The sequence below is a fragment of the Fomitiporia mediterranea genome (assembly GCF_000271605.1).
Source record: "Fomitiporia mediterranea MF3/22 unplaced genomic scaffold FOMMEscaffold_11, whole genome shotgun sequence".
NCBI classification, from domain to species: domain Eukaryota; kingdom Fungi; phylum Basidiomycota; class Agaricomycetes; order Hymenochaetales; family Hymenochaetaceae; genus Fomitiporia; species Fomitiporia mediterranea.
The window spans coordinates 1,041,476-1,061,003 of NW_006760396.1; the positions used below are offsets into that span (position 1 = coordinate 1,041,476).

The 19,528-nt window shown below is 44.4% G+C and overlaps 8 protein-coding genes across 8 annotated transcripts; 5 read left to right on the top strand and 3 right to left on the bottom strand.

Annotated features, from left to right (window-relative positions):
• Positions 1 to 538: 538 nt before the first annotated feature.
• Positions 539 to 2,264, bottom strand: FOMMEDRAFT_22829 (uncharacterized protein). Its single transcript, XM_007269765.1, has 13 exons — positions 2,128 to 2,264; positions 2,045 to 2,077; positions 1,971 to 1,990; positions 1,894 to 1,908; positions 1,792 to 1,830; positions 1,704 to 1,732; positions 1,598 to 1,650; positions 1,431 to 1,535; positions 1,259 to 1,375; positions 1,036 to 1,207; positions 940 to 982; positions 727 to 884; positions 539 to 674 (listed from the first exon to the last, which is right to left on the bottom strand). The coding sequence occupies exons 1-13, from the start codon at positions 2,201 to 2,203 to the stop codon at positions 632 to 634; spliced, it is 903 nt and encodes a 300-aa protein (XP_007269827.1). The 5' UTR covers positions 2,204 to 2,264; the 3' UTR covers positions 539 to 631.
• A 398-nt stretch (positions 2,265 to 2,662) lies between these two features.
• On the bottom strand, positions 2,663 to 4,510 carry FOMMEDRAFT_148590 (uncharacterized protein). The gene is made up of 3 exons (XM_007269993.1): positions 3,815 to 4,510; positions 3,503 to 3,752; positions 2,663 to 3,438 (listed from the first exon to the last, which is right to left on the bottom strand). The coding sequence occupies exons 1-3, from the start codon at positions 4,086 to 4,088 to the stop codon at positions 2,706 to 2,708; spliced, it is 1,257 nt and encodes a 418-aa protein (XP_007270055.1). The 5' UTR covers positions 4,089 to 4,510; the 3' UTR covers positions 2,663 to 2,705.
• A 221-nt stretch (positions 4,511 to 4,731) lies between these two features.
• Positions 4,732 to 6,396, top strand: FOMMEDRAFT_31021 (uncharacterized protein; the record flags this gene model as incomplete). The annotated part of the gene is made up of 7 exons (XM_007269799.1): positions 4,732 to 4,980; positions 5,051 to 5,213; positions 5,267 to 5,367; positions 5,593 to 5,742; positions 5,837 to 5,912; positions 6,015 to 6,029; positions 6,293 to 6,396. The coding sequence occupies 7 exons, from the start codon at positions 4,732 to 4,734 to the stop codon at positions 6,394 to 6,396; spliced, it is 858 nt and encodes a 285-aa protein (XP_007269861.1).
• Positions 6,397 to 6,642: 246 nt separating this feature from the next.
• On the top strand, positions 6,643 to 8,925 carry FOMMEDRAFT_148591 (uncharacterized protein; the record flags this gene model as incomplete). The annotated part of the gene is made up of 14 exons (XM_007269994.1): positions 6,643 to 6,715; positions 6,766 to 7,038; positions 7,098 to 7,157; positions 7,208 to 7,232; positions 7,286 to 7,377; positions 7,455 to 7,475; positions 7,527 to 7,599; positions 7,660 to 7,668; positions 7,731 to 7,767; positions 7,823 to 7,938; positions 8,007 to 8,211; positions 8,281 to 8,364; positions 8,417 to 8,761; positions 8,824 to 8,925. Exons 2-14 carry the CDS (start codon positions 6,966 to 6,968, stop codon positions 8,923 to 8,925), a joined length of 1,242 nt encoding a protein of 413 aa, XP_007270056.1. The 5' UTR covers positions 6,643 to 6,715; positions 6,766 to 6,965.
• Positions 8,926 to 12,132: 3,207 nt separating this feature from the next.
• Positions 12,133 to 13,451, top strand: FOMMEDRAFT_160184 (uncharacterized protein; the record flags this gene model as incomplete). Its single annotated transcript, XM_007269995.1, has 7 exons — positions 12,133 to 12,151; positions 12,207 to 12,325; positions 12,392 to 12,553; positions 12,616 to 12,691; positions 12,749 to 12,883; positions 12,944 to 13,125; positions 13,179 to 13,451. 7 exons carry the CDS (start codon positions 12,133 to 12,135, stop codon positions 13,449 to 13,451), a joined length of 966 nt encoding a protein of 321 aa, XP_007270057.1.
• Positions 13,452 to 14,076: 625 nt separating this feature from the next.
• Positions 14,077 to 15,555, top strand: FOMMEDRAFT_148592 (uncharacterized protein). The gene is made up of 7 exons (XM_007269996.1): positions 14,077 to 14,240; positions 14,289 to 14,407; positions 14,480 to 14,641; positions 14,707 to 14,782; positions 14,841 to 14,972; positions 15,033 to 15,214; positions 15,273 to 15,555. Exons 1-7 carry the CDS (start codon positions 14,183 to 14,185, stop codon positions 15,546 to 15,548), a joined length of 1,005 nt encoding a protein of 334 aa, XP_007270058.1. The 5' UTR covers positions 14,077 to 14,182; the 3' UTR covers positions 15,549 to 15,555.
• A 182-nt stretch (positions 15,556 to 15,737) lies between these two features.
• On the bottom strand, positions 15,738 to 16,952 carry FOMMEDRAFT_160186 (uncharacterized protein; the record flags this gene model as incomplete). The annotated part of the gene is made up of 4 exons (XM_007269997.1): positions 15,738 to 15,791; positions 15,873 to 16,357; positions 16,419 to 16,781; positions 16,835 to 16,952. 4 exons carry the CDS (start codon positions 16,950 to 16,952, stop codon positions 15,738 to 15,740), a joined length of 1,020 nt encoding a protein of 339 aa, XP_007270059.1.
• A 617-nt stretch (positions 16,953 to 17,569) lies between these two features.
• Positions 17,570 to 19,335, top strand: FOMMEDRAFT_170331 (uncharacterized protein; the record flags this gene model as incomplete). The annotated part of the gene is made up of 7 exons (XM_007269998.1): positions 17,570 to 17,627; positions 17,689 to 17,807; positions 17,868 to 18,029; positions 18,093 to 18,168; positions 18,231 to 18,362; positions 18,427 to 18,608; positions 18,666 to 19,335. The coding sequence occupies 7 exons, from the start codon at positions 17,570 to 17,572 to the stop codon at positions 18,990 to 18,992; spliced, it is 1,056 nt and encodes a 351-aa protein (XP_007270060.1). The 3' UTR covers positions 18,993 to 19,335.
• Between the last annotated feature and the right edge of the window lie 193 nt (positions 19,336 to 19,528).

Below are 19,528 nucleotides of genomic sequence, written 5' to 3' on the forward strand. Positions count from 1 at the left end.
AATAGTGAAAGTACACTTTAAAAGTATAATTTTTACAACTTAGATCATGTAATTGGTTAAGTATTAGTTGAGTTATGATAGATTTTGTATTTGAGTGTACTTAGTGTGACGAAAATCACGAATCGTGCGTGTGACAATATTTATGAAAATGACAGTAATATAAAATTATTGCTAAATAGCTTACCCTTTCAGAGAGCTGTGATAGTCGGGAACGACTGTACAATAAAGGATGGAAAGGGTATTAATGATGCCAACATCTGCGGATCCTACGGAGACGGATCCACGGTTGACTGCGCTGATGGCACGTAAGTCTGGTTTCGAGCTCTCTTGAATAGTAACATGTTACTGAGGTGGTCTTAGAACACCCAGCTCCGTTCATACGTCGGATGGCGAAGACTGGACAAACTGCACGCCTTCAACAGAGGACTGCACAAGCGCTGGCGGAGGTATCACCGGCAATGAAACCATTCATGTTCATTTCTGTTGTGCACCCGCCGCTTAGGACGGCTTGTTGTCTAATTGGCCTATAACAGCGATTTCGAGATTAGATCAATGCTAATTTCCAATGAATACATAAAAATCCATTAATCATGCGACTGAAAGCAAAGGGTGAACCGAACGATAAACACAGTCAAATGGAACGCTCGGCAGCATCAACATCATTTTCACTACTCCTAGGAAAGTCACACGTCAGTTTTCGACTGGTGATTGATTATGGATGCAGACCTGTTTTCCAACGGAATATTGAATTGCATTGTTGGGATGGACGGTTCTGTACACGGGTTTAGTATCTGCGCTTTACGCAAATTTATATACATCCAAGGCGCTATGATTCCCGATATTGCAACGGAAGCCTGAAAATGTGGATTTTCCAGGTCTTCCGTCTATATATAGCATTTCATCATCAAAGCCGTATTCACCGAGTAGGTTATGACTCACGACGAATATGAGAACTGTCCCTATAAAGTAAAATAGCAAGATTCTGTTGACATGACCATAAGTTTTAACTCATGAAGAACTAATCGATAACTTAACACAACAAGATAAATAGTATTATCTCGAAGGGCAACCCAGAGGAAAGAGGGGAATTTGATCTTATCCCCATGGAAGGACCGATAGTTTCTGTAGGTCTTCAGAACAGTAATCAGAAGTGATACCAACTCGGTGAACGCCAGAGGGATCCATATGAACGGAGTGAATGACAGCACTGATATTTGCTCAGTAGGCCCATGGACCACTGAAAGCTTGGATTACTTACCTCGATATAACTGGAGAACAACGACGGCACTAATAAGCACCAGATCCAAAACGACGAAGAAAATTATTAGTTTTCTCGAATTCCCGTACAAAGCACTCGTTCGGAGTTGAATTAGAACTAAAAAGCTGTTCTGTCATGGACAAAAATGAATAATACTAATATTTACACCAACCCATTGAAGTGATAAGGCCAATAATTCCGATAATGTACGAAACCCCGGATGGAAACCACATATAATTATAATCCAGGTACCCAAGTTTGTCTATAAATATTGAAACTTATTATTGTTCAATCAGATTAGAATGCTCTTTGTATTTGATGATGAGAAGCAATACCTACCTTGGTGTCCACCAAATCTGACGACCCGCATAATTACATGTATAGTGTCTATACTGTGAGTGAAACCGTGTGAACTGTGCAAATGAAGCATTTATTTATAGATTACCTCAACGAAAGAGCAGCTATATATCTTGTCTGTCGTACGCATGCAATAAGATTAAATAAATGTCTGGAGAACATTTGTAGAAACCGACCAGAAAATAAATTGCAGAGCCTATATGAAAGCGACAGCTCTGCATTAAGGAAGCATTAGATTATTTGAGAAAGAAATAATAATTGATGCATTGAGCACGCACCCACACGAACTCAACCTAGCCACAGCCGGAAGAGCAGAGATTAGGGTCTCAGTTTCAATGTAAGCAGTAGAGCTCACCTCGTCCGGCATGGTCATAACTACGCTTGTCTCTTTTAAGTTTATATTATCCTGCTCAATTCTGAATTACTCACCAAAGTTGTACACAAAGACAGTGTAAATGGCAACTGAGTAAATCAGTAAGTAGGTCCGAGAGTTAGGAGCATTGTAGTCGTACCGGATGCTAACGAGGTTTCCTGCGAAACCCTCGCAGAATGTCTGAGAACGCCTTCAAATCCGTTGTCCAAGTCCATGATTAGTGTAGAGTCACAACAGAACGAGGTGGGCGGGGTGGGACTGCGTCGCCAGTTATAAAGAGTCGACAGGGCTGTGAAAGAACAGTTCCTTGGAAAGATGTATCATTTATTACGATGGCCTGATATAGTACATTGCCGAGTAGTGATGGTAGCATCTATTCTACATAAGGGAATGGAGCAGGATGCTATGCATTGCTACGCATCTGATCCGATGAGATGCTGCAGATGATAATGATTAACCGATAGCCGTGGGAAGAATGTCTGCATAAGTGAAGTGGCACACCAAAACGGTAATTCTCGACTGGTTCGAACGTCAATTGTTGGCACGTCTTCCGAGCACAATGCGCTGAAACCAAAATGTTATTTGACTTCACTGCCTACACGTCAGGAAGACGATATACTTATTTTTCAGTTATTTGCTTACTCGAGATAAGGAGTTCTACATGTTTGAGGATTGAAACTAGAATACATTGCATCTTGAAAGCAGACAAATAATATCTCATACAGTAGAATCAAGCGACGCTCTGCCTTCCGAATATCCAGGAGGTGCCTCCGTCTCCGTCCCTACTTCTGTATCCAACCCATCCCTATCTCGCAGATGTAACTGTCGAAGGCAGGCAACCTCATCCATCAGACGCTCAACTTGCGCTTGCAGCACTGTTGCACCAGTCCCTGATGAATTATTGGTGATAGGTGATCGAGAATTGGGCGTTGTTACTGTATCTGGATGTCGAGTGGCCTCCAATAATTTCGCATTTAAAGGCGTTCGCGCTTCGCGAGATCGAATTCGCTCGTTTGATCTTGTTGACATGCTCTGAGATGACGAGGCGGATCGAGTCGGGAGTGTCACAGTTTGTGGAAATGCAGGGGAATCCAAATACCGTCTTTGACGATCTGTAGAGGTTGTACGATCCAGAGACACCAACGTCCTCGGCTGTGACAAGGTCAATGGTGTTGACCACGTTGTCGCACGTTCCGAATCAGATAAGGATAGTGCATCGCCGTGCACTTCCTGTGCGGTGATTCGGTCAGGTCCATGCTTTTGGTTCTTCCGTCTCCAGCAACAGATCAACAAACAGGCTAAAATGGCAACTGCAACAACGCCTCCTACGGCACCACCAATGATTGGAGCAGAATTCGATTTCTTCGTCGCGTTTTGTGTTTCCAAGGGGGATGACACAGTGGGAACTGGGGTTGTCGACAACGATGCCGTTGTGTTGGCGGTGTTTGAACTAGGAAAGGATGATAAGTTAGACCAATACTGAAAAACTGAAGAAATCAACGTTGCCCACGTACGTGTAGACCAAATAATCGAACAAAATCAGAGCAGAGTGGTTCCCTGCTGCCTCCATCCTGATATGATGCTGACCATTCGACAAAGATTCGTTGACATATACCGGCACGTTGTATTGGAAATCAGTACTCGTAGAGGGTTCATGAACGAAGCTGCCGACGAGTGATTCGTCGATGATGAAATTCATGTTTGTAACGGTATCGACGAATTGAATCGTGTTCGCGAGAATGAAGAATATATATATAGCACTACCTGAATCAACAAGGGCATGAAATCGTGATGTTTGGGTTAATGCAAGTTAATTGAAGACGCACCATTGAAGTCGAGCTCAATAGCCTTTGCGATCCCATCCCCAGGTGTAAATGTTGCATCGTGCCACGTTCCGCCGAACGCCCGCGAAGCATCAGGTTGTGCACCACATCCAGTGCAAGTCGCACCCTGAGTGAAGGAGGGGGCAGGAAGGTACTGAGGGACAACACCCGTCGTGGCAGCATCATCGACAGTTATGTTTTGGGCCAGCGCATGGGTAAGGAGAAGAAAAGTAAGGGGAAGAAAGAGTATGCGTCCCGCATGAGTTCTGGGGAGCATTGTGAGGGAGCAAGGGGAAAGGACGACCAACAACTGAGGATACGTAGGGCTGAGGTAGTCGGCAATGTCGATCAAAACCTAATGCTGCTAAGCGATGCATAGTGATGAGTATTTCCACCCACTGCTACATACTACTTCCTCTGCCCAGAAAACGCATCAAACAAATGGCTCCTTTGATTTGCAACATCACCAAAAACGATCTGCCCCGAGAAGGTACTCACTCCGAAGAAAGGTCTGCAACAGACGCAGGAGGACGTAGCTCCGATAACTAACACGTGGTCCTCATTAATATTAATATTCGGAATCAAAATGGTCCACGGAACGAAGTCGCATTTCGGAAAATGCGATCAGAGAGCGCAGTTCTGCGTGATGGGTGTGACTTCCTCGGCGCTCGCATCAAGACGAGTCCTCCAAGAGTCAAGAGTCCAACCGGCGGAAAATGATCAAAAGCCTGAACCTGAAAAGGAACGGTCGATGCAAAGGCACGTGAAAAAATGTGGAAAATTTCCATATTAGGGTTTAAACAAATCACACTACTTAGTACTTGTCTTTCGTGTCTTAACTCCTCACCTCATAATATATAATTGTGTGATGAGCTCTGCCCCACTGTTGGGTATCTCCTACACTCAGGCGTGCACAAACGATGGCTAGTACTGTCAATATATATACGAACTCTATGGTGTTCCATATGTACCGGATTATGGCATTGATTTCCGGCCGTGGAGTGACTCACTTTGTCCTGTTTGATTGCTCCAAGTCCTTTGCTGCTACCTGTAAGGAACTCCGCGTACCTGAAAGGTTTGCAACAGAAGGCGAGATTATCAACAGTCCTATCATAGCAGCCTTCAAGACTGCTATAGTGGACAGTGATAAAATTCGAGTGCACATAGTTGTGAGAATACCTACTTCTAATACGCGGCACATATACATAACTAACGGGCATTAATATTGTTCCTGTCTAGCCATCACCACCTATAGGTGTAAAGGACATTCTGCAGTCATTGATGAATGTAGTCGCAAATTGTTTCGGCATTAAACGCAAAACTAGCGCGTTTCAGTTCTTGGACAGGAAGCCACATCTAGTGAAGCAGTTGAGAGACGGCTACAAATATCTGGCAGATAATTGTGAGTTATGGAAAATTTAACACTGTCTATCTACTTAAAATTGTTGTCTATAGATATCATTGATTCGCTTAATCAAGCGCGAGACAGAGTGAGTTTCTTTGGAGACGGGGAGGGAGCATTCGTTGCCAACGCTCTTGCAGAGATAATTCGCAAAGTCAGTTCCACTGTATCATAATATTCGATCGCAACTGCATTGAACAAAGTTGTAAAGGTCCACGTTCTTGAAAAGCAATGAGCCCTATATTTTAACAGCTATTTCTGGTGTGTATACAATCTCAGCGCCTACTACGTACCACGCGAACGACACACATGCCATAAATATGGTAGGACCTTCTGAGATATTTGTTTTCATATATGCCGATACTTAGTACTAATCTAGACTGCGACGCAGACCAAATTCATGCGAGTAGAACTACTCGGGATGTGGCATGACCCAGATGCACCTGCTCATCAGCATAAGCTATGTAGCCTACTTGACTGGTCTGGTGCTAATGCCAGTCTTACACCAGTCGGAGGAAGCAACTCCTTTGTGAGTGAAGTGGTTGTTTGTAAGCGATCGCCATGTGAGTACACTTTGTCTATTGCATTTCATTTATTTATCTGAATAAATAACTTGTTGTTAGGTGGTGCCTGCAGCAAAGTCCATCCCGACCCACTCAGCTGCCCGCTTCAGCACATGCTTAGTATGCTGCGATCAACGTGCGGATACATACCGTTCAATGAAGAATTTCTAGCTGGACTGGATGTTAATTTCCAGTATACTCATTAAATTATACAAAGTATGATTATGCCCGTATGCAGGTAATGTAATACATAGTATGTATTATATTATGTTACCACATATGCTGTTCTTAGAAATTTTCGTGTCTGACAGTGTTGGATCATGCTTGGATTGACAAACAGAATATGCATATTTAGTACAGTGACTACAGTCTTGCAAATCAGAGAACAAGTATAAGTGTGTGTATCTTTTAGCATCAAAATATGTCAGCACCCCTACATCCATGTGTGCAGGATAAAATCCACTCATAAGTCCTTCACTGGAAGGGTGACCAAAATATCACTAATACTAATGATAGTTACGAAAAGTACAGCATTGGATTCCGGCAGGAAAGGCAGAGTGCACGATCACGTGCGAGAGTGCGAGAAAAATGCCGGATTAGGGCTCAAACTTATTATGTAATTTATTAATAAAGATTTGACGCACCTGCTTCTTCACGTCACTTCACGAAACGGTTTGCAAACTTTGAAGAAATAAACGTCTGCACTGTCTGCCGATGCCTTCTCAGATGATGTACTAGTGTCTATTTTCTCCATCTTGACTTATCGTTGAGGAAATACGCTTCCTTGCCTTGAGCATCTAGCACTTATCCGGTCCGATGGCTTAACGTAACTAGTACTGTCTTTCAAATTCCTCTCTTCGTAGCTCGTAATCTTCCAAGTGGCTGCCGTCTCGCGCTTCTAACACTTGGAACTTGTCTCTATGCTGCAGGGCCTATGTCGTAAGTGGCAATATCACTGAATAGACTTGCGCCTATTGACACAATAGAAGCTGATAAGTCTGCCTCGTGCGAGCGAATAATGGCGTTAGCTTGCATGGAAGACTCTCCACTGCTCTTTCTTCGCGCTATGCAGCCCCACAGTGCATCGAAGCGTCTAATTTACTCGCTCAGACGGACATAAAGGAGACAAGCAGGAGGCCTCTTGCCCTCCAATAACTACCCACATCCACGACAACCATAACCGTTGGAAATGGCTAAGTCGAAAGTACTCTTAGTTTTCTGTGATGGCACTGGGATGGACGGGAATACCTCGGATGGCTCGCGTAAGATACCTTTCCTTGGCTTTATTTTATTTTTTCTCATTTTCTAAATATTTTAATAGCAGCGGGCACCGAAGCTGCGGCACAAAACGTTCAATACCCAACAAATGTGCTGCGACTGTGTAAGCATTATCCGGTACTCACCGAAGCTTTGCTCATTGTTCCCCCTCAGCTCGTGCTGTAAAAGACAGAACCGCGTAGGATTCTGTTACTGTGCACTCATTCTTATCGATTGACATACTATCGTTAGCGATGGGCGTCGCCAAGTTGTTTTCTATCAGAGTGGTGTTGGTAGCGAGGCCGACTTCAAAGGCGATCAAGTAAATGGAACCATTCTCATGCGTAAGCAATCGACAAATCCTGTCACAGCACGCAGCTGCATGGCTAAAATTCTCCATGATCCCGTGCCGCGTCTGTAGAGGCTCTCGGAACAGCTGTCGGTATGTGTTTACTTGTTCTACCTTTCTGCGTACATTCAACACGTGTGGCAGCGAGTAAAATCAGAGATGCGTATGCTTTCATTGCGCAAAACTTTGACGATGGCGACGAAATATGCATTTTTGGGTCAGTAATCTTGTTATTTTGGTTGCAGTGAGTTCCTGAATCTGTCTTCGTTACACACAGCTTTTCAAGGTGAGTATTGTTCGCATAGATGGCAAGTGTTGTCAAACTCATACATGTGATGCGACGTGAAGGGGAGCCTACACTGCGCGCAAGCTCGCGGGTTTGGTCGTTAGTGTCACTCACAAGCCCCTACTTGGGTATTTATGGTCTAACGGAAACTTAGGATAGGGTCGGTCTCTTGGAGCGCGAAAATCTTGGCTACTTCTTTGCAATATGGAACCAACTTGATCAGGGAAAGACGCCGACTATACCTTCGGGAACGCGTTCGACGAAGATTAAGTAAGCGAGGTTTACCATGCCATCCCCCATCCGATTCAAAGTTTATCCATGTGACTATGACCCTCTAGATGTGTCGGCGTTTGGGATACCGTTGAATCCGTCTTCTCTGGCCTTTTACCTTTGAACCCGAATGCCAATGCACTCGGAATTACTGACGCCGCAATTCCGGCTTCGATAGAGGTTGCGCTTCACGCACTTTCGTTGCACGAGAATCGTGACAAATTCCTTCCAACGCGTTGGGGGAGCCCAGCTCCTGGACAAGTGTTTAAGCAGGTGAGCGCTAAAGGGCGGACGTGTACAATTGGTGGTAGGTTAGATTGACTTCATTCTCTTCGAACGTAGATGTGGTTTCCTGGTGCACACTCAGATGTTGGAGGTGGCTATCAACGTCACGAACTAGCGGACATTTCTCTCTTCTGGATGGCGGTTAGCATCTTGACTAGTCCTCTATCAGTTTTGTCTAAAATTTCACCTGCAGGGCGAAATAAGCTCTTTCATTAATCTCGACCTCGACTTCATCCGCCAATCTGCTCAGGAGAGCCCCGATCCATGGGGTGCCTCTCAGCCACACAACTCATATGACGAGACAATAGCCCCAGAGAAAGCTGTCATATTCCCTAAGAACCGTCTCGACGGCGGTAAAATTTCGCAGACCGACTCATTCCATCAGAGCGTCCTGCAATCTCCTGATTCTCTTAAAGATCCGCTCTTTATGATTACACTTAATTCGCTGAAACAGAAGTTTGGTAGTGGTTGGCAACCGACGAGTCCTCCCTTGAACGATTTTGAAACGCTTTGCAAGGAGAAGTGGAGTAGCCCACCAGTACGTGCCCATTTGTCTGCATATTCAATCTGCTTAGTGTCAAACGTACGTCGCTTTTCCAGGCGAAAGACCAAGGATCAATCCAGTTCGATTTGCCACAGACGTTGTTTGGGCCCCTCGAGTCTGCTGCCTCTCTTTTACCCAAGTTACCGTTGCGATTCTGACACTGTCTGGCGTGAAGTCCATCTTGCTGCATATTGAGGCTCCGCATGAAATAGTTCTTGTACCAAATGAAGAGAAGTCCGTACATGAATGGAATTATATTCACGTTTTGAAATTTGTCATTAAAATGATTGTACTCAAACAAGGTTGCCAATTTCCTATAACTCACGTTTTTGAGATGTAATACTTGGCCCGACGTTACGGAAAATGAGTGAAAGTTTCTCTCCTCCTTAGATATTTAGAATCTCGTTTCAATCCTGTTGGCTCTACTTATACAACTCTGGCTAGACTCCAGTCATTCAGCTAACGCTATATTTTATCTAGCTGTTATTTCGTATTGATGACTGACTTTTCCTGTGATTGGATCAGCTTTCTTCCCACCTGAAGAAAGGGTGGGAATCTGGCCAACGCTACGCATCCCGTATTTTCCAAGGCCCTGTTGTTGTTTTCCTAACATCATTTTAACTGTCCACAAACACTTGAAATAGAAACATCGGTAAGCCCTGACAGCGTATTTATAGACGACTCAGACGGTCTGCTGTTAGGGTTACGGGACTCAGTGAGCGTAATAATATTTCGGCTGCAAATGTCTGGAATGCTACCGGTTACAAGCTGGTTGAACTAATATTTTTTATACTATGTATAACATACTTAAACACGATGTATTCTATGTTTTCATTCATTATTATTAACTACTATTGAATACGGAGGCATTATTGCCCAATGATGTCCTTCCATTGGTATGTATGATTGTATTCTCCTTTACCGTAATTCTTGTAGATATGTGTTTAAGTACCTTCCATTACAGCGCTTGTAATATATGTTCTCTTGGAGACTTTTTCTGCCATTGATCCTGTATTTTCTTGCGTCTGGAATGTTATTACACCGACTGGGATCTGACCTTACGCATGCGTTATAATGTCTCTCCTTAGTGCGCGAACATAACCTAGAATTCCATAGTCAGTCAATTATTACGCGGAGACAACGACTGATTAGTTTTGAAAGACAAGAATACAAGACGCAAGGCGATGCTAAGTGGGGTGCACCAATATAATTATTCTAGTTCTTGAAAACAACTTACCCGTGGTTAGCAGAGCTTCTAGTGCACTTATATCTTACGTCCATTTCCTTCGTCCCGTCGCAATAGTGAGTTATATCGACCTTGCACATGCTCCAAGGTGTATTCTACAGTTACTATTGGCGCATGATAATGAGTAATGGTTTTAGAGCCTTCTTGCCTGCTGGTCGACTCACCGTGAAACTAAAAGCACAGTGGTAGTGAATTGTAATGATTGATGATGAGCTCTTCTCACATAGAATCGTCGGCATTTTATAGATTTCTTGGTCCCGTCAGGAGCAAACCAATGAGTTGTACAGAAACAATCTGATGGTAGAGGCATAGCATCTGCTTTGTTATGATTGCATGAGAATACTACGAATTGTTTTTTCGAAGATTCCAGTACCTGTGGGAAAAGCGCATTCGCTGCGACTGGAAAAGGTCTTGCAGCATTGTCATTCCCACGAGTTAATAATAGATGTGGAGTTAAACTACGTACTTTGCAGCTCTTGTCAAGCCTGAAATACAAGACACCATTTTCGGGTATGCGATTAGTTTGTATTGTGCTGGTAGGCCTGGAACATCGTGATTAATACTAATGGGTAGAGGATCCTGAGCATGACACTGTGTTGCTTCCATCATTCATAAATATATTTCTGAATTTGAAAGCGGATCCGTGATCTTTTTCATCAAGAATAGAAGCTGTTTGTTGTCGTCGGACTCTCTGCAAACAAAAAATGTGTCGCCGTGTTTATGCTCCCTTGCAATGAAGCCGATAATCAATATCTCCGCGGGCCATACAACGATTTTCCATGTCAAAGTGAACGGGACCAATCTGACGCCATATGGTTTGCTACTAAAGTATATTTATCAAAAGATCCAGCAATGAAGCAATGTTACCATCTCGTACGGTGAGATTTCCTATGAATATTGCAATGATATCTTTAGATTTTTGCATTGGAGATATCAAGCGGGTAAATGAGTTTGCCTGCCTATTAATAACCTACCGTCACATAGTGAACGATAGGAAAGAGCACATTTAGCAGCGCCAGGATGCCATCTTGACTGGAATGAGCCTTTATATTATATAATGCAACCCGAACAAAGAGCAAACGACGTTGTGTTCCAGGAAAATTACAAAGGCGAAATGTGGTGTCACCAATTTCCCACAATCCCAATTGTGTATACCTTACCTAGGCTTACTTCTGCCCGATGTTACGTTCGAAATAGCATGAAGGAGTTGTAGAACCACAAAGAAAATGTTTTCGGTGATTAAGGTGATAATAACGGTGTGAAGAAAATCTGGAGGTAACAATTTAGTGACGAGTGAGAGATCCACAAGAAACCTATACACACTCACCTGGCTCGACGTCATTGTGAAAGACCAAGGGTTAACTCAAGCCGATGTAAAGATTAATTGTGGAAATTACAGTCAAATACACATCCCCGTGAATGCCGAAATGACTTCTGCAACATTGGTGGTAGAGGTTTGTTCGTCGCCAGTGGCTGCTTTTGTCCAATTGAGGAAAGAAAAAAGGAAGAGATATCTAGCTACTCGGCGAGGTCATTGTAAAGATAGAGCGAACTTGCTGTGATCCATTGACATCGTTGTTACTTTTGAAACTTCGACTGTTGAGTGCCCAGGGTGATTTTCACAGTCACGTGCGATACATAACGTCTAAATCGCAACTTTCGTCGCCTCTTGAATCCCATCTCTTCCCATTCCATCATGGTCATAACATGATGCAGCCATCCATGATCTCAATAGACTGTCCTGGCTTCGGTTCAAAGAACCAATCATGCGAAGTCAGTGCATATAAAGCTTCTCGGGAGAATACACAGCATGGTGATGCAATCATTGCGCTCACGGGTCGTGTTCAAGTCGTTTAATGCGCCGGAATTGATTATAAGTCTTCTGCTGCCGGTGGCTGCAGTAGTCCTGTTACTGAATCAAAGTGTTGGGAAGCCGGCATAATCCGACGTCATGCATGTGTTCTCATATCAGCGTCCCCACCGTGAACGGAGGGTCGACACGCGGTCTCATAAATAAGCAAACCTCTCGGAAGCCTTCACCTATCTACTGCAATCTTTCCTTTGGATGTGGTAATTCAGTATGTTACAACCTTCGGAAGTGAGCATAATTTCGACAATAATGGAAGCATTGCTGTATGGTTCGTCTTCCTTTCAAAACATTCTCTTCTGGAACGGTCTTCTGATAACGTATAGGCTTCTCATTACTGATGTTCATCCTCACATTGTGGCTTTTGACGCGAAACCGAGAGCGGAGACTACAGAACTATGGCATGATTATCACTGCTTGTTCTCTGCAGCTTCTCGCTACCGCAGTACGTAAACGCGATGCCCATTCTCCATCTAAACTGTGACTCATTCGTGGTAATACCTGTGTCCAGGAGCTCATTGTTAACATTGTCCGAGTCTGCCAGGGACTGCTGAACGTCGGACCTAACCTTCCCGAGGGACCACAGCAATACTTTGACGACGTAACCCAGCCTACCTTCATCACAAAAATTATAATGTCCAACCTTCAAGCGATCATCCTTGATGCTGTTGTCGTGCGTCTGTGCGGACTTGATTGTCAGAGATTTACAACTTAAACGTGGTCATTTCTGCACAGATTTACCGCACATATGTTGTCTGGCAGAGTTTCTACGTTGTTGTTGTACCTATCTTAGGCTGGTTTGCCCTACTAGGTATGTGTTACCATGGTTCAGGTCATTGCGCCCTCATCCGATGGTACCATCTTCTAGCATCATGCATTGAGGCGAATATAGCAATAGCCAGCGCTGCAGGACACGCTGCGAATGACATCTACACCGCGCGAATAGCTCGTTGGATCACCACAGTCTATTCATTGACACTAGCTACGAACTTGTCATCTTCCAGTGCGTTATCGTTCTCCTCCATTAATCATGAAAGTATGCAAGTTAATATGGTTTTGTCAGGTCTACTTGCGTACCGTATATGGCGAGTGAATCGCGATGCAGCGAAATATCGAGCGAGCAGCCAGCTCACACCTGTCCTCCGAGCTGTCATTGAATCAGGAGCGATATACTCCGTTTCAATAACCGTAGCTCTGGTCCTGTTTGTCATCAACTCGAATGGTAACTTTGTATTGTTAGACATGGTACGCTACTATAGATGCAAATTCCCTTGGGCTTAACTCAACTTTCGTCACAGATCTCACCAATAATTTCCATCGTTTTTAACCTTCTCATCATTCAAGTGGGTTTAGCTTCCCAGAGACGTTTACCAGTTATTGGAAGCACTCGGAGACAGACTGCAACACTGTCCGAACCACGATTTCATCCGAATATTGGATGCGGCACGAAGCCCCTAGCGATTGAGATCACCCAGTTTTTCGAGACGGATGTTGGCTCTCCATCTTATTTTGCCTCTGATGGACAGACTGACGAACTCGAAGGACGAGAGGGAGACATGCATAGGAAATGAGGTTCCGACAATCACGTCCTTGACTTAGTCTGGCTATTCGACAGATGAGACCGTATAAGTGTATCAATTTTTAATTCTCGGTGAACAACTACAAAACATCAAAATTTGATAATACATATACTGTGCAACAAACGAAGTGACTTCTGGATGGATGGCGAGCTGGATGGTAAAGTATCGGCATGTGGAATAAATTTCTACAAATCACGTGAAACACCGGCTTACATATATTGGTCTAGCTTTCTATGACGTAAGTTATCTTGGTCTAGAATCTAGATCCATCATCCAACTTCGCCGCTATCAAATTCAAAGAATCAAATCGTACAAAATCAAATATATCCACATCAAGGCAACTCTCAGCTTGCTGTTAACTTGCACATTTTTTCTCGGACGAATGCGCATAACCTCGTGATGTGATCGTGATCATTTGGCGTGTCTGGTGCTGTGCTGTGCAATGCCAGAGTTGGCTTTGGCATCTTCCGGTGAGAAAGAAGTGCAATACACGCCATTCAAACATCTTCAGTGCAGATAAATTCGGTTCTGATATCAAAAATTTGGGAAGCCGACATAGTCCGACATCATGGCTACGTTTCATATCATCGTCTTCGTGATGAACACATGCATGCTTGACAGCTCCTGATCTCTTGTCGAGGAGGAAAGCATATAAGCAATGCTTTCAAGCGAGGCTTACTCTAGTCGAGCCCTGATCCTGTCTTTGTGTGCAGGTAGTCATCATGCTACAACTTTCCGAGGCGGGTATTATTTCGACAACAATGGAAGCTTTACTATATGGTAAGTCTCCTTCATCCACTAGAGGGACACCCTTCTGAAAATGTCTAGGCTTCTCCCTGCTGATGTTCATCCTCACGTTATGGATTCTGACTCGAAATCGCGAGCGGCGACGGCTAAATCATGGGATGATTATCACTGCTTGTTCACTACAGTTTCTCGCTACCGCAGTACGTAATCGGTACACCTATCCTCTACATAAATGCTTGCTCATTTGTGATTGTGATTCTTCTCTCATCCAGGAGCTCACTGTCAACATTGTCCGAGTTTGTCAAGGATTATTAAACATCGGACCAAGCCTTCTCGGTGGACCACAACAATATTTTGACGATGTAACTCAGCCAACCTTCATCTTCAAGAGCTCAGTATCCAATCTTCAAGCGCTAATTCTCGACGCTGTCGTCGTACGCATATTGAATTTTGCATTCCTGAAACGCACGATTGATAGATAATCACGCCTATCATGCAGATTTACCGCACTTACGTTGTCTGGCAAAGTTATTATGTCGTTGTTATACCTATTTTGGGTTGGTTTGCTCTGCTAAGTATGTAGTATTATGCTTTAAGCCACGATTCTCTTCATTGAATTAAACTATCTTCTAGCATCATGCATTGGCACCATTGTCGCACTAGCCAGCGCGGCAGGACATGCGAATAATATGTTCGCTGTACAGACTGCTCGTTGGATTACCGCTATCTACTCAACGACATTAGCTACGAACTTGTCTTCTTCCAGTGCGTCACCGTCATTCTGCACTCTTTATGGGAGTATGCAAACTGAAATGGCTTTATCAGGCCTACTAGCGTACCGCATATGGCGAGTGAATCGCGATGCAGCAAAATATCGAGCGAGCAGCCAGCTCACACCAGTTCTCCGCGCCGTTATTGAATCAGGGGCAATATACTCCGTGACTATAACCGCGGCGCTGATACTATTCGTCGTTAACTCACCCGGTATCTATGTGTTGTTGGACATGGTGAGCTGCTGGCCGGATAAATGCCTATGACATAACCATAACTAAGCTTGCTTCGCAGGTCTCCCCAATAATTTCCATCGTCTTCAACCTTCTTATCCTTCGTGTGGGATTTGCTACCAACAGACACTTACCAGTAATCAGCAGTACAGTGCAACAAACCACGACATTGACCACACCTCGATTCCGACCAAATACCAGACGCGATATGAAACCGTTAACTGTCGAGATCACCCAGTTCTTTGAGTCGGACGCAGAAACTTCCTCTGTCATTAGTTCCGATAGAGATACTACCAACAAGGTCGAAGGGCGGGAAGAAGATACAGGAAAGAATTGACGTTTCGACGGTCTCAGCCTTGCCTTTGTCCAGCTATTCATGAACGAGCCATGTACAAATGTATTTATTTATTGGGAAAATGAGTACCAAGTACATATCTATGATATTACATATATTGTACAACAAATGGAATAGCAGCAATCTCTCAGGCTGAACGGTACAATTGCAAGGTATCATCACCACTATTTTCTAATTATCAGCTAACAGTGTCTTAAGTGCTTGTTCAGGCCGATCCCAATGTGCCTAACAATACCTGTCACATGTGTTTAAAAGCCAAAATCAGAAATTAAAACTCACAAAGTGGTTGGCTCCCTCCATTCTCACAATCGAGACAGGCCTTATTGGCTTTCCTTTCTTCTTTGCCTCTTCAAGCTCATTCTGCAAAGCCCACGTTCCCCAAGGCATCTCCCAGACAGACTTGTCACACCAAATATACTTGAGCTGTATGCTATCCCACTCTTTCGGTTTCTCTCCCGTGAAAGGAGGATAGAGAGTGGCTTCTCGTAAAAAGTTGAATAAACCGTGTTGCACGCCCGCCTCCATGAGGCTGAAATCAGCTCCTCCAGGGTATGCTGCAGGCGGGTACATAGCCGATCCAATATCCTCTGGAGTCATTGTCTCAATTGTTGGGCGAGGGTTCGCTAATGGTTTGCGAAGTTCGAGCTCGGAGACCGAGTTACCGTGTGAGTAATATCCAGAGACCCAAGACGAGAAGAACTTGGCACCTTCCCCAGGAGGCATAGACGGATCTTTCAATGGGTGATAGACCTCCGCTGGTGGTGGGTAACCAAGACTATGATATGGCGGATCTGTATGCGACGATAAAAATAAGTCGGCGCTGATCGAAATGCATACGACTTATATACCTACCGTAAAGAACAACATTTCGAATGTACCGGGCCAGATCGACATATCCAACTGGAAAGTTCCTGGCGTTCGCAAGGAAGATAGTCATCGATGCACCCCCAAACGACCATCCTGCGATAATAATTCCTGGTTTATCTGGTACTTTCTCGGATTGAACGAACAGTGACAGAAAGTCGTACAGCTCCCGGGCGCGTTGCTTTGCGTACTCTTTCAGGATATCGATCGCTCCTGGTGTATCCGATTTGATGGTACTGATCTGGTTGAGTTCTTCTCCCAGAGGCTCAGATTCAGGATAGTCGCGCCTATTAACAAGAACAATGCGCGCGTTGTACTTTGGGGCAAGTGGTAGGAGACGAGCAAATACACCTGCAGTATGACCTTCAGACTAGTAACTATATTCAAGTCGTGGAACTCCATACCAGAATGCCAGGCGAATCCATGAATAAGGACCAAAGTGATGTAATCCTGGCTGCCATTTGGGATACCAGAATCATGGGCAGCAAGAAGTCCGTATTTTTTCATGGCCAGGTTGGTCATCTTGGAATATGGTAAAGCGAAGGAGCTACAGAAGAGACGGTAACGAGTGAGACTGTCCGACCGTGCCCGTGGGGATCCATGTCTCCAACGTGTATTTGAATCCGCATACTCACTGTCAGCAGTTGAGAGAACTTGAGACCGACAAATTAAACTTAAAGTTCCATTCTCGGCTGCTCTTTTATCGGCGTGACCCTGATCCGTCACACGGCACGTGCGAATCGAGGTGTAGGCGTACAGCATATTCCTTCGAAAAGATCGAAGAAATATCGTTGTATAAGACTTTACTCACGTTCATACACCTCCATTCAAAAACGTGATGTGCACACACGTTATCGCCGCTGCATTTTATAATCCAGCTCTCATATTACCGTATTCAGTATGCACAGCGTGGAGTATGCTTGCCTTAAATCGTCTAGACTCAATCGCATTCTCGTCATGGATCAAAGTCATCAAGCGCACTTTCTCAGAAACAGTGTATAGCAATGTTGATCCCAAGAATAGATCACTATGAAACACTATCACTCAAAGAGACAACGTATAAACGGAGTTTTTAATTTTCTAGTATACCCTTCTGTCTACCTTTCTACCACCTTGTTCGGCGTCGAGAACACACCACCATGTTAGGCCTCGGAAAGGCAGGCATTATCTCCACTATAATGGAGGCCTTGCTCTATGGTTCGTAACAGTGAAAAAAAGTGAAGTTATGGTATAGAATCGCCTAACGGAAATTATGTAGGCTTTTCTGTCCTGATGTTCCTGCTCACGCTCTGGATCCTTACACGAAATCGTACGCGGCGGCGAATGAACTATGGGATGATCGTCATAGCTTGTAGTCTACAGGTTGTCGGCACTTCGGTAAGCCTTTGTCTGGACTAGTTATCTCGCCAGTTTCTCACTTGGACTATATCTGGTTAGGAACTCATTGTCAACATCATCCGCGTTTGCCAAGGTTTCCTCAATATTGGACCGAAGTTACCTGGTGGTCCAGACCAGTACTTCGCAGACATCACGCAGCCTACCTTTATCTTCAAAAGTGCTGTGTCTACCGTTCAAACGCTGATGCTTGATGGTGTCGTCGTACGTCGCGACAACTTATGTCTTTTGCATCAGTCTGATTCCTTTTCCCGTCATCTGTCTAAGATCTACCGCACGTATGTCGTCTGGCAAAATTACTACGTTCTTTTACTCCCCATATTGGGATGGTTCGGCCTACTGAGTATGTATCCCTTGTAATCCCCCCTGTTGTCGAAGAATTAGCTAATACCGAATCTTGCTCAGCTGCTTCGATTGGCACTGTCATATCACTCTCACAATCTGCAGAGCACGCCAACGACATATTCTTTGCTCGAACCGGACACTGGATAACGGCGATCTGGGCAACGACGCTGGCCACTAACCTATCCTCTTCCAGTGCGTAAATTCGCTTCGTTTCCAGCGTCTCACCTAAATTAGATATCCTAATGCTTCCGAATAGGCCTGCTTGCTTTCCGGATATGGAACGTGAGCCGTAAGGCTGCGCAGTACAAGTCAGTTAATCGCCTCGGGCCAGTGCTCCGTGCAGTGGTGGAGTCCGGAGCAATATACTCTGTAACAATTACTATAGGACTAGTGCTATTTGTCTTGGGCAATCCCGGTAGCTACATCCTACTAGACATGGTACGCCGTCATTTGCGGGTGCACAGGCTTCTATACTTATACTAGCCTCTTTATTAGGTTTCACCGATCATCTCTATTGTCTTTAACCTCCTAATCATTCGGGTGGCATTTGCCTCCGACAGGAGTCTACCCGTCGTCGGGAGTACAATTCACCAGGGAACAACTGTTGAACTATCCGGAGGCGAGAACCGTAGCAGCCGACTCCGTAGGCTCCGACCAAGTCCCTCAAATCAAATGAAATCATTAACTGTCGAGATCACCCAGTTCTTCGAAACTGATGTCGATGCTTCCTCTGATGCGGCTATGGATCACAGGTATAATGAGCGAGTGGATGATGGAGAAGGAAGTATCGCATTGAAACATACCCCGAGCTTCACGGCTTAGACGTGGACCCACGGCCACAAATTCGTAGACTGCAATTCTAATTGGGCATTACCTTACGTCAGGCTGTTTACTCAGAGCGGGCTCTTGGAGCATTCTCACATTCTTTTCGCAATCGTCGTCGTATTTTTCTAGTTCATCAGAAGGGCCAAATACAATGTAGTTCAAGCTATTGCAAAGCATTGACTTGAATTTTCCCTCGAGTTTTTCGATCGGAAACTCGTCGAGAAGAATATACATTTGGATGGATGGATCAACCTATATGCGAAGTAAAGATAACCTTCGGCCATCCAATCGAGATGGATCTCGAGGTGCAGGTTACGGGAACTGAGGCTCCACCGTAGCCCGAATTTCAATGGCTTGGCCGAGACTGAATTCACTTATCATTCGGGATCAAATCAGTATCACGGATAAATTTGTGGACAAGGGAGATAATAGTACCGTAGCCCACGGTTGCCGATACGAACACAGATTTCATGATGGAACAATGCTGAATATAGAATGATCAATTTCGTCTTCTATGGTCCAAGTATGGTTTT